Source organism: Centroberyx affinis, unplaced genomic scaffold (genome assembly GCF_046629955.1).
Source record: "Centroberyx affinis isolate AG114_WGS23_722 - 3 ecotype Tasmania unplaced genomic scaffold, CSIRO-AGI_Caff_v1 ptg000175l_1, whole genome shotgun sequence".
NCBI lineage: Eukaryota > Metazoa > Chordata > Actinopteri > Beryciformes > Berycidae > Centroberyx > Centroberyx affinis.
Genome location: NW_027278872.1, coordinates 124,493 through 136,723, shown reverse-complemented (window position 1 = coordinate 136,723; position 12,231 = coordinate 124,493). Strand labels below are relative to the sequence as shown.

The 12,231-nt window shown below is 42.0% G+C and overlaps 1 protein-coding gene across 11 annotated transcripts in view; it reads right to left on the bottom strand.

Moving 5' to 3' along the window:
* Window positions 1-12,231, bottom strand: part of LOC139657431 (teneurin-3) — a 119,287-nt gene that overhangs the window by 22,932 nt on the left and 84,124 nt on the right. For all 11 annotated transcript variants that reach the window (XM_071535316.1, XM_071535293.1, XM_071535324.1 and 8 more), the window contains 4 exons: window positions 11,376-11,495; window positions 9,534-9,795; window positions 8,249-8,516; window positions 7,047-7,190 (listed from right to left, as the gene is read on the bottom strand). In XM_071535316.1, the coding sequence (XP_071391417.1) occupies window positions 7,047-7,190; window positions 8,249-8,516; window positions 9,534-9,795; window positions 11,376-11,495 (794 nt within the window). The remainder of the gene's footprint in view (window positions 1-7,046; window positions 7,191-8,248; window positions 8,517-9,533; window positions 9,796-11,375; window positions 11,496-12,231) is intronic.

Below are 12,231 nucleotides of genomic sequence, written 5' to 3'. Positions count from 1 at the left end.
GAGTAAACATAAACGCTGTGAATTGCACCACCCCCACCAGTAGTGCATGCATTTCACTGAGGACTGGAGTCACTAAATTTGGTGAGTCACTACAGATTAATATTTTAACAAGTTGCAGATATAGCTGGCTTTTTAGGGGGTAGGGATATGGTGGGACTCTCTTCAAAGGAAAAAAAAAACATCAAAGGAAAGAACTGCATGCTGGAAGCACTTAATTATTCACATCCAGCAACATGTTTGAATTCAGACTGCCTCTGTCCTAATTAGTGGATCGATGACACCACTGAATGCCCACATAATGTCGTTCTCCCACGACGTTATCCCGCAAGTCACCGTAACCCGCGATGTATGTGAAATCGAGCGTGCCGCCATGCTGTTTGTCCCTTCTCTGATTAGTTCCTTTCATTGATTTAATTGATTGAAGGGCGAATTCAAATGAAGACACGGTCTGCCGAGACTCCTGACAGGACAATCCGACCAATCCGTCTTTTGTAACCGAGAGCATTATACATGCGCCGCTAACAAAGACGAATTGGTCCGGGGGACGGCTTTGTGTGTGACGCCATCAAACGCACGACCTTGGGACTTTAATTGAACTGTGATCCATGTGTCTGCTCACTGGCTGAAACACAGTGTGATGAAACTCCCGCTGAACTAAAAGGGTGACTCTGCACCTACAAATAGCAAATAGCCTATGTAATCTTTTTAGAGTCTTAATGTCTGTTTGTGTAATAGCTGTTTAACATTCTTGGTCAAGACAAAGACATTTCTAATCTCCGGTGACCTAATGCAGTGTGTAGGACATGGATCAGTTGCAGCAATACAGCAATCTAACAGTTTGGCTGGGCTTCAGCTAAAAAAAACATTTAATACTGAGGTCACTTTGGCAAGCTGCCGCGGTCCCCTCCATTTACACTTCAATCAGAGTACACAGTACACACAAGTCTTCCCATAGGCTATTAGACAGACTAATGGAATGCATTAAATACACTAATCAATCATCAGCTACCCCCCACTCTCTCTCCATACTTACCACATATGGATGATACTCTTTCATTTTGACTCTCTCACATACACAGCATTTCTAATTTATGCATTTAGCTGTTGCTGTTATTCAGAGCAACTTACAATGGGTGAGCAGGTAGGAGGTTCAGTTTTTTTTTCCTCAAGGACACATCATCATGACACTCGGCTATTGATGCATACTTTATTTTGGATGGACAATGCCTTTTGTGGTCCTCAAGTGTATATTTATAAAGATATTACAGTTTAATTTCACACTGCTCTGGTTTTGAAACAAGGTTTGGTTGAAATCTACAAAATCAAATGAAACTTTCTCAAAAATACGATACAGCAACTGCTGTGTTGTGTTAGCTGAGACAAACTGGAACAACCACGGATATAATTTGCCTAGGCTTTTTTCCTGAGCAGCCTAAAACATAACTGTCCTCCCTAGACAAATTCTAACAGGGGAAATACTGGTGAAAGAACGGTTATGACAGCCGATTAGCTCTATCAGGATAGTGCCCAGAACCCATAATCCTAATTAGAGATGTGTCCAATAATTGATCAGTAAATGAATGTGTGGAGGTGCATTTTGGTTGTGGATGGGTAGACACAGATGTTTGTCATAGATGGAATAATGATGGTGTGGGGAAGGAAAGTGGAGCGGGGCCCAGAGTCCCCTCCTGTGCATGTGGCCCATAATTCCTAGCTACGCCACTATGGATGGTCTCGGTAACTACTAGGCCACCCTGCCACCCACACTGAATATGTGCATTCACTAATTGATGACCCTTTGTTCAAGTGTTTTTCTTTTTTTCTTAGAATCATTACATAAGTTAATAATCACTTTCATAAATCCCTAATTTGAGTCATGTAGCGGAAAAATTGCTTTAATGCCGACATCACAGCTTCCGAGGTGATTAATGGCACAAATGCCAAGCTGAGCCTCCGTACCTGATAAAAAACTAGCGCGCCCTGAGCAATGTCACCTTGGTGACTCAGAGAGAGTACAGAGATTGGTAGGGGCGGAAGAGGAGTGTGTCTTAATTGCACCCTGTCCTTCTTTGCTCTCCTTTGTACTGTGTCATTCTCTAAGATACCACACAAACTCCCACTGATCTGCCATGATAGAGGCTAAAAGCGGACAGGAAACCACTCATGTGCTTGAAATGCAGTACTACACTGTGTGTGAGCTGTACAGTAAGTACAGTCTAAGATACTGGGCTGCTGAGCTCTGACTGCGTCCAATAAGCATCGGCTAGGTTACCCCAGATAGAGACAAGTTGTAGATCGAGGAGAAGGCATATCCACTTGTAATGGAGAGAGGAGGGGCGGGAGGACATGACTAACGCACAGACACCAGCAATTTGCCTTATCTAGTCCGACAGGCTCTGGAGAGGAGGGAGAGCGAGACGGCTTTTGCCAGAGTCTTTTGCCAGAGAGGATGAGAGAAAAACTCTTTACTGGAACACATCACAGTCAAGCCCTCAGATGTTCGAGGTGGCGAGAAAATGAAGCGGGAGTCACAAGAAAGAGTGATAGCAAACGTCTGGAGCTAGCCCACTGAGTAGCTGCAGTGGACCACCACTTGCTAACATGTTGGATGAGGACATTAGTCAAGGTTTGCAGCATTAAAGAATCAATACCGAGGCAGCAATGAAGGCAAACAGTGATATTTGGATTCATCTTCATGCCGTCTGAGGATATCGAACTGCATTCCTTGCCAAAAAACCCATGTGACTCATAAATCTGAAATGTCAAAAAATGGCTGAACTCGAGACTGAATAATTCAGTTTGGATTGAGAAAATGCAGGGGATAAAGCTAGGTGCCTACACACAACCTCTGTAATAACCATTAATATGTGTGTGAGGGGAGAGGCAGATAAGACTGCAGATGGGTTATGATACTTTGATGTGAGCACTGTAAGAACCAGCACACCAAAATCTCTCACAAAAACATTTCACAGTCTTACAAAGCACATTGTCTTTGAGTTGAGCTAATGGGATTGTGGCATGAAGCCCTCTTGGCAAACTGATTACGCTCCTGACAGACAGGGGTAGATGAGACGAGAAAACACAACTTTGCTTAACTATTCCTGATTTTTTTTTTTATTTAGTCAGACTTCACAATCTACTTTAGGGGTGATGCTGTAATAGGACAAGTGAAAACTGTGAAAAAGAATTGGGGGCCTGTAGCATTTACTGCATAAAAAAAAACAAAAAAAAAAAACTAGACACCATCTGTGTGTTTATTTCTGTCACTACTGTTTCTATGTACAGCCTCGCCCATGACAATTTTCAACCACAGTAACATCGAATTTTATGATAATCCCAGACACACAGCACAGCTCAATCTAATAAAGGATGGAACGTACCTTACATTAGCATATCACACGTGCTGCATCTATCTGTTGATCACAAACACTCACATCTCACAACAACTATGCCTCCAACTGTGATGCTGCCACAGTGAAGGCTTTGGAGATGTGCGTGCTGTACTTTGAGACAGGTGGGATAAAACGCATCGCACCAGCAGCAGTCAAGCTGGAGACATATTTCAATATTTTCATATTTCTTTTTGCACACTCCACAAAGTTTGTGCTCTAGATGGCTTGACAGATTGGGTTCGGCTATATGTTACTTTCAATGTTTAACAAAGGAGCAGGACAAAATCTGCATCATGGTTTTAACAAAATAAATGCAGATTGACTTTCATAAACCGGTTGCCTGACATGTTTTCCACACCCTTATGCGACAGAAGACTGTTTTGCACAGTCTCTGAGATTTGTGTGGACCATTACACACACAAAATGTATGTATGCTGTGGAATGAATAGTGCTGCGCCAGCCAAGTGTAGGTGTGCACAAAGAGGCTATTACAAGAGTGCGCAGAATTGAGTGTTAGGTATAAAAACATTCCTCGGGGGTAGAGCTGCTCTGGAGGCAGAAATAATCTCATTGTTTTGGTTAAATTTCAGTGGGTGGAGCCAACCACAGTATTTCTTGCTAAGCAACGTTAGACTGAAGCCCAGTGAAAAAGGCAAGAGAGGAGGAAGCTAATATTATGAAGCCTAATGCTCTGCTACTAACTAAAAAAATGCAATCTAGCCATACTAAATTATCTAGATTAGCTAGTTTAGCTGATATTCTAAATTCAAACTAGCCTAGCTTCTAGCTATTTAGGTAAGATAATTAGCTAGCCTGCTGACCTTGAATGAATTAAAAAAGTCATTGGCATTCTTATTTTTTATTTACATTTTGACGACAGCCACACAAAGTTCCTTCTTCGCCATTCGAGTTTGTGAGTTTGCTAAAAAAATAGTGGCTCCGCCCATTGAGGTTTAACTCAAACAATAGCCTACAATTTCTGCCTCCACAGCAGGTTTGTGTGTGAGTAAGAAAATGCATGCATAATTACATTAGATGATCTAGTAGTAATAGATAAACAAAAAGGGATTGATTTGAAATAGAAGAGTCCTAAATATTGCCCTGTGAATTTCTTCACTGAGGGTTGGCAAGCACTCAGACACACACCCAGGAAATGAGACAGATTCTTTCTGCTGCCCAAGGACAACTTTGAATGGAAAATGTCTGCTGATCACCATAAAGAACTTATAATTCAAAAATGAAGCCGTTTTAAATTATTTATTTCTCATAAAACACAGACAAAGGTGATAAATCTGCACTTTCCTGCTGTATCTCATACATTAGAATGACTAGTCAAATTGAGAAGTTTGTCTTCCTCAGAATGATGAAATATGAAGGGTTGTGTATCTTTTTGTTCAGAAAAATGAATCTTTCAACCTCTCTATATTATGTTTTTGACCTGATGATGGTTTAACAATATGGAAGAAGGTAATGGCTTACTATTTCTTCAACATGGAAATGTTTCAGGGACAGTTCGGCCTACATGGAAACATGCCACACTGCACTTCCTTGTGCCTAACTGACCCACATGCTATAAACACACTGTGTGTTTCTCCCACTCACAATTGGATGTAAACCCCAAGAGGTCACTGTTACTCAGCTCAGCGAGCTAGACCTCCCATCCAGCTGTAGCTGTAAGGTGACGGTCTAGAAACCTGAGACCTGTAGCTGTACAATGTGCTGCAATCAGAATGCACTCAACCTTTGAGAGTGAAGTTTTATTGTTTGCCTGATACGTCATTCAAACAGGGGTAGGCAGCATCATTAAGTTGCTAAACACCAGGAATTTCCCTGATGTGGCCTACAGCAACATGGCAAACGTAAATATTGATGCCCGTCGTTTGGACAAAGCAATGAATGCAGCTGTAAGCCAGCTTGTCCTTGTTTTGAAAGCCGAGCAGGCCTTCTATGTTATTTTCTAACTGTTTTTTTTTTGTTTTTCTAATTATCAAGATCTGCCAGCTGACTCTACATAAACCTTTATAAATTGAATCAGCTACAGCATTTGCACCTGTTGACATTTTCTCTCTCTCAACAATGACAAGACAAATCAGAAAGAAAATGCCTTCTCAGTAGTGACACTATCACTGTAGGCAACATCAAACAGTCCCCAGAAAGAGTTAAAGAGTCTGGTCAGGCCCAGCTAACCTGTTACTACAGGTATAATCAACCGTTTCTTAGAAGCATTTGTTTTTCACATATGCTCTTACATATCCGTTCAGCTGCCAGTGAAATCCAATAATCTCCATCTATCTCTGTGTCGGTATGCACTGTGAAACTCTAATTTGTCGATATATCTCTGCACCAATGTTACCAAGACAAATTCGGGTGTATTTATTGTACTTGGTGATTAAGTGATTCTGATTCTTATTCTATCCTAAGATTGGAGACTTACAGTCTACATGACTGCCAAACGGAATAAGGATTACCATGTATAAGAAGATTTAAATGGGAAAGTATAAAAATGAAAAGTTTTGCTCCAAAATGAGATGTTCACCATTTGAAAAAAGTGACACCTATTCTTATAGAATTATTCGTATCACAAAATGAAAACAAATTATGGTATTTTATAAAAGGATAGAAGTTAACTGCTTGGCTGACAAATGTCATGTCATATAGATATATGTGTGTGTGTGTGTATATATATATGTTGCATTAATAATCATAGATAAAAAACCTATGAAACCAACCGCAAACTCCAATCTGACAGTATGAGACTGAGGCTCTGCTGAGGGCCAAGAAGTACAGATCAGCTAGCTGTGACCAAACTATTTTCAAGATGAAAGGGACACAAATTATCTTAGACAACTGTAACAAAGATTGTGAGCCGGAGTGGGTTTAATGTCAAAACAAAGGCCTGGCATACTAACAATGCACACAAGCCCGAGGCTTACTTACTTACTAAATTCACTGATATCACTGCCTACACAGTGGTAATGTGGCATTGTGTTCTCCAGCTTATAATGCATGTGTTCTAGTACTGTAGCCTGATAGTGACTCAACACTACGTATATTTGATAGTGATAGATTGAGTGACAGCTATAGTCTTGTTTCTGTTGTATATCGTACGCTTTCCTCTTGAATGTGAGGTCCTGTTGCCCTTGTACTGCGCGTCAGTATGTGCTGTGTTACTAGTTGTTGACATGTCACAAAGACAAATCCTTGTACATTTATTGTACTTGGCGATTAAAGTCATTCTGATTGATAGAGCAAGACGTTAATTTAGTTTACTGAATTAATGCAAGGGTTAAACATGGCACCATTCGTCAGAGGCGTAAGCCCCTCTTGAGCGGCAAAAGGCCATCTTCTTCCTAAAATAGCTGAGTTGTGTGGAATCGTAGCGAGCCCTGCACCCCGGCGTCATCCCCACTGATTTATTCCGTCATTACCGTGAATGATTGGCCCTTCAAAACTCTCCTCTATTATCTGCAGATGGGATGACGAACCATATTTCATTTTGATTCAAGTATTTATTGCAGCGATTCAGGGTAAGGATCACCTGTCCATAACCCTAAGAGGCCACCTGTCTCTGTCCCACACACACGCAGACACACACATTTACATGCAGACAGCTCCGTTTTGCCCAGACAAAATTCTCTCCATCTCATCTCTTACCGTTTTGAATGTCCAATATGTGGTGTTTGTCTAACATCCACCCCCCCATGTTGGAGGCATCCAGTTCGTAGCCTTGTAAAGCGGCTGTCCTCTTCTCCCAGAGCACCACATCAAGGCAGGACTCGTATTCATATCCCACTGACACTGAAAGTAATAATGGCACACACCTATGGTGAGCAAGGTTGCAACCTCCTTACCTGATGCCTATGAAAGTAATGAGGCTTGGAGTCTACAAGACATTCAGCGCACGTTGTGGTTGTTTCTGTATTTGTGGTTTGTGATGCTTCTCTGTGATTGTGTAATTTTCTCCAGCTGGGATGTTTTAGAAGGCCCATGGGGTTTCTGTGTTTCACCTGCACAGTTTGTATTTTATTCCTCTGCTCTCGTTATTCTGTTTTATCATTCATAAATGCACAAAAACTACAACACAAAGTAGTGTGTGAACAGTAGTGATATGAATAATTTAAGCAATAAAAGCAGAAATCGAGCACATTATTGTAAATACCATAATGGCACAAGCCATAAGTGAATCCAGTAGATTGTCTGAGCAGTGATGCTTTTCACTGTAAGATGTGACCTATAGTGTTCAAGCATGAAAGCACTACACCTTCTTTAAAATAAATCATGAACAAAAAAAAAACAAAAAAATTAAGTGTAAGTGTGTTTATTCTAGCCTATCACACAGAGATCTCCATAAGTTCCTGTTGCCTGGCAACTAAAAGCTAAGTAAGTGGTATGTAGTTTGTAATAAACAATACAACATAAAAAATGCACAGGATAACATAAGAACTATTCAATTATGTATTATCAAATAAAGTAATTTTTGAAGACTGTCATCAGTTTATATTGCAATTGTAATTATTGACTCACTACTGGAATTTTTCAGGCCACTGCCTCACAGGCAATATTTTAGTCAGTGCACCGCTGCTGAAATATTATACATGCAAAACAAAGAAGTCAGCAAAAGAGCAGTGGCCTTCAAAAATGCAGCAGTCTGGGATTTCATGTTTTCACACCACCTGCTAAATCTTTATTACATACGGTAACAAAAGATGTCCCCGGCTAAATAACCCTCAATTTAAAAATAAAATCAATCTTCAGAGTTCAAATAAGGTTCATCGCCTGAAGACAAAGCAAGGATCCGATACTGGAGCTACACTTGCACGACATCTTCAGACAGCAGCTTCACAGCGGGAACTCACCCACAGCTTCTGCCAGGCCAAAGACCTTCTGGTTGTAGGCGTCTGTTTTATCCCAGATGAAGGTGTAGGAGAGGTCGGGGAAGGCAGGGAAAGACTTCTGGAACTGTCGGCCCATAACGGCCACCATCAGGTGGACCTTCATCAGGCCAAAGGGGAGACGGTCCTGGGTCAGGAGCACCTTGAGGATGGGCTTGTAGCCAGCTGCCCTGGAGCTCAGGTAGACCAGGTTGAGGTCGCTGCCTGGTATGGCCACTTGCTCATGAAGGACCTGTGATTTAATTAGCAGTCAGACTGATGCCAAATACACAGAGTGGAGCAGGCACATGGAAATCAGGGATTTGACACATTTAAACTAAATGGATAGTCTTTAAATGTATGACTCCTACTAATTACACCATATTACACATGTTTACATTGGGATGACCCTTTATCATTCAGTTCAATGCAATTCAGATCTAATCTTAAATGTCACGCATGGGAAAAATAGTTTGTCGCTAGGGTTAGAGAACATAAAGTCATATATTGATAAGACCAAAGTGTTTGACAAAAACAAAATCACTCCTAAGTGTCATATGTGCAAAATATTCTAAATAGGTTCTTACAAACAACAACAGGCTACATGATTGTGAAAATTAAGTAATCTAATTGCAGTGGGGATAATGGATCCCTCGTTCTTTCATTCTTTGCATAGAAATTCACTCATATTGGAGTGTCACAGCTCTAACACTTGACATCTCTTTCTCTCATTTCTCCACTACAATCCCAATTCTTGACCAGGTTTCACCTCAAACTAAGGCTGCATTCTCACTGCAGCTGGAAGTGTCTGATTTTTTCCCTCACATGTGACACAGATCTGATGTCTTCTAATCAGTGTAAATAGCAAAAAGCTGCATGGAGTCACATTCCGCAAGTCGGAATTTTGAATTCCAATTTGGACCACATGGATACAAAGTCGGATCCTGAGGCAGGCTACCTCCATGCGACTTGTATTTGAACCTTTGAGTCAGAATTTGTCAGCATTGCTGTGAGACAATTTATGACTTTGTGGAAATGAGATGCCTCATTTCAGTCAAGGCACATTCCATGACTGAAATGGAAGTGGGGAAGTGAAGGTACAAAAATATATGAAGTCTTTTGTTACTGCGCACACGTGTTTTCGACATCGCTGCCAGTTCATATTGGTATCAGATATGTTTTTTCTTAGAAAAAACATATCTGATACCAGAAAAATCAGCTGTGGTGTGCTAAAAGGTCACCCAGGTCTCCCCTGTGGCTCCTGTCTCACCTGGGTCTCAGGGATGATGGGACTGTCCTCTGGGGAGGTCTTGTAAAGGGTGGACAGGGGCGTGGCCAGGATGAGGGGGCTGGGCCTGATCAGGCCAGTCAGGTAGCAGCTGGGGATGTCGTTCTCCTCCCTCTTCATCACTACTGTGTCCATCACATGGAAAACGTTCCAGGGAACCCACACCGTGCGGCGCAGCGTGGGGAATGGAGCACGCTCGTAACTTAGAGTCAAAGAAGCGCCACCGTTGGCCAGCAGATCAAACCTTGAAACATCACCATGAAATGGAAAGATGTGAGGCGACAGCCACTGGCAGAACAAACTGTGTCATTAGGCAAAAATGTATTCAGTACTATCTGCAGAACTTTTAAGTGCAAACTAAAATCCTTAACTTATCATATTCTAAAACTTCTCAAGTTGACCAAGCCTGATGATGTCTTTTCAATGGAAGAGAGAACCTTTCCCTATCAAGTGTCTTCTCTCTATGCAGCCCCCATATATTATTATCATTCACTGAATCTAATTTATTACTTTTGTTTAACAAGGCATGGTGTGAGAAGACACTTAACACTTGAATTTGGTTTGGAGTCTTGGCTTAGTTTCTCTGGTGAACTGGTTTTAATTAGTACCACATTGCGCAGGGAAAAGTTACTGGTTTGGAAATGAAGGGCGAGTCTTTGAAGTGCTGCTCTATATATTCGGCTAGCTCCACTACCCAGGGGGTAAAGCATCTGTGTGGTGACATTGCACGCATTCACATGCACAAAAGAATACACACTCATACACTTAAATACATATGCACATCTCACACACACACACACACGCGCGCGCACACACGGACACACACACGCACGCACGCCCACACACTCACATGCCAACAGCCAAGCTGTGCAGCTGACCTGAAACAGCTTCCTCCTCGAGCTCTCTCCTCTCCCCCATCCACTTTGGGCAGTGGGAAGCTCACAGCTGCAAGAGGCCAGGCTTTGATGCCCCCCCCACACACCCCCCCTCCTTTCTTAACACCCTGAGCGGATCTGTTGGCTAACCAAGTGTGATTATCCCCTACCATTTATCATGCTCCTTGTCGGAAGAGTTACAGGGCGGAATATCTGAAGAAATCAGCTAATCCTCAGCTATCTGGGGACCCTACTGCCAAGGTTTGTGCTTCATAACAACAGCTGTACAATTCTCTGCCACTCATAAGCCTTTTATTCCATTCTGGCAACACATAAACACAGCTCCTTTCTGGTTAATTTGAATGAAGGCTCAGTCCAACATCTCCAACAACTATCTGCGAAATGAAGTTCCTAACTCAGGTGAATTCCTTCTCCAAAATGTATGTGTGACATACATTTGTATTGTATGTGTTTGCACTCCATTATTAAGCACCGGTCTGCGGTAATAGCGGGAGAAGGTCAGACAGTAATCCCATGTTTTACTACACCGCGGGCAGATTGATTCTACCCTTGCTGATTCAATGCATTTTAAACAGCCTTGTTCAAAATGGCCTCCACCACTGTGACATTTGCATGAGGAATTGTTGTAGGGCACAATGTGCTGCTGTTTCGATTTGCGAGCACTTTTTGGATAACTGCCATGACGACTCTCCTACTGGTGGACAACTCTTTCTAATTTATTTTACATTCTTCTGTACCACTCTGGGCTCTGCACACCACACCAAAAATAAAGTTGGTGTGAGGGCAAAGGTTGAACAGCCTACGACAGAGCACTCATGTTTATTCGGACATGTGCTTGTGTACATCAGTGTTGACAAATGTAGATAGATAGCTGTTTGTTCTTGCACAATGCACCTGCTTATGTATGTGTGCACAGAGACTCACTTACATGCCATCTTGCCGTGTTATGGTGTAGCCGTACTCCGGGTAGTGCAGGAAAGACACGTTGACTCCAATCAGCGGCGTCCCGTCTCCCGTAAGGACCTGACCCCGGATGATTGACGCCAGGCTGCGTGGGTAAACAAACAGAGAGAGGGCCAAGTAAACAAACAATGCCAGCCGGCATCAACAAGCAACCACGACATCACCGCCGCTAACATCTGTCGTCCCTTCACCAAGGGTACGAGCGGAGGAGTCTGATTTACTGACCGTTAGAAACACACACATGTCGCCGGTTGTTACTCGTGAAACAGCCACCTGACAAAAAAGACCCGCTCTCTCTCCTTTTAAAAGCCCATAACTCAATCCGATGAGGTTTTTGCAGATATTGAGGGCCGTTAAGATTTAGCAGATTGCCTTGTGCAAGTATTGCAACATTGATATTCTACAAGGATCACAGCTAGGATACAAATGATCTCATGCTTAATCCCTTTTTCTATTAAAGCAGTATTATGCAGAGACAACATGCAACATACAAAGCCTTGTATTGCTTTGAGGGCAATTCAGTTTGCAAGGCCAGCACAGAAAACAGTGTGCATCACAGGCAACACTGGAAAACATACAACACATTATCTAGCCTACAAGATTCACTGTTAAATTATCAGTCTGCTAAGTAAAGCCAACTCAGTAAATGAAGTGTATAATATACACAACAGCAGGCAGCATATCAAACAACATTTGTGTTAAACGGTATTCACAGTATTGTTATCAGTCTGACCTCATGTAATTAAGAATTTCCTCCCTAAATTTTATTTTCAAGGTGTGATATAAGTGTGATTATTCTAGCAAGAATTACTGCTTACAAA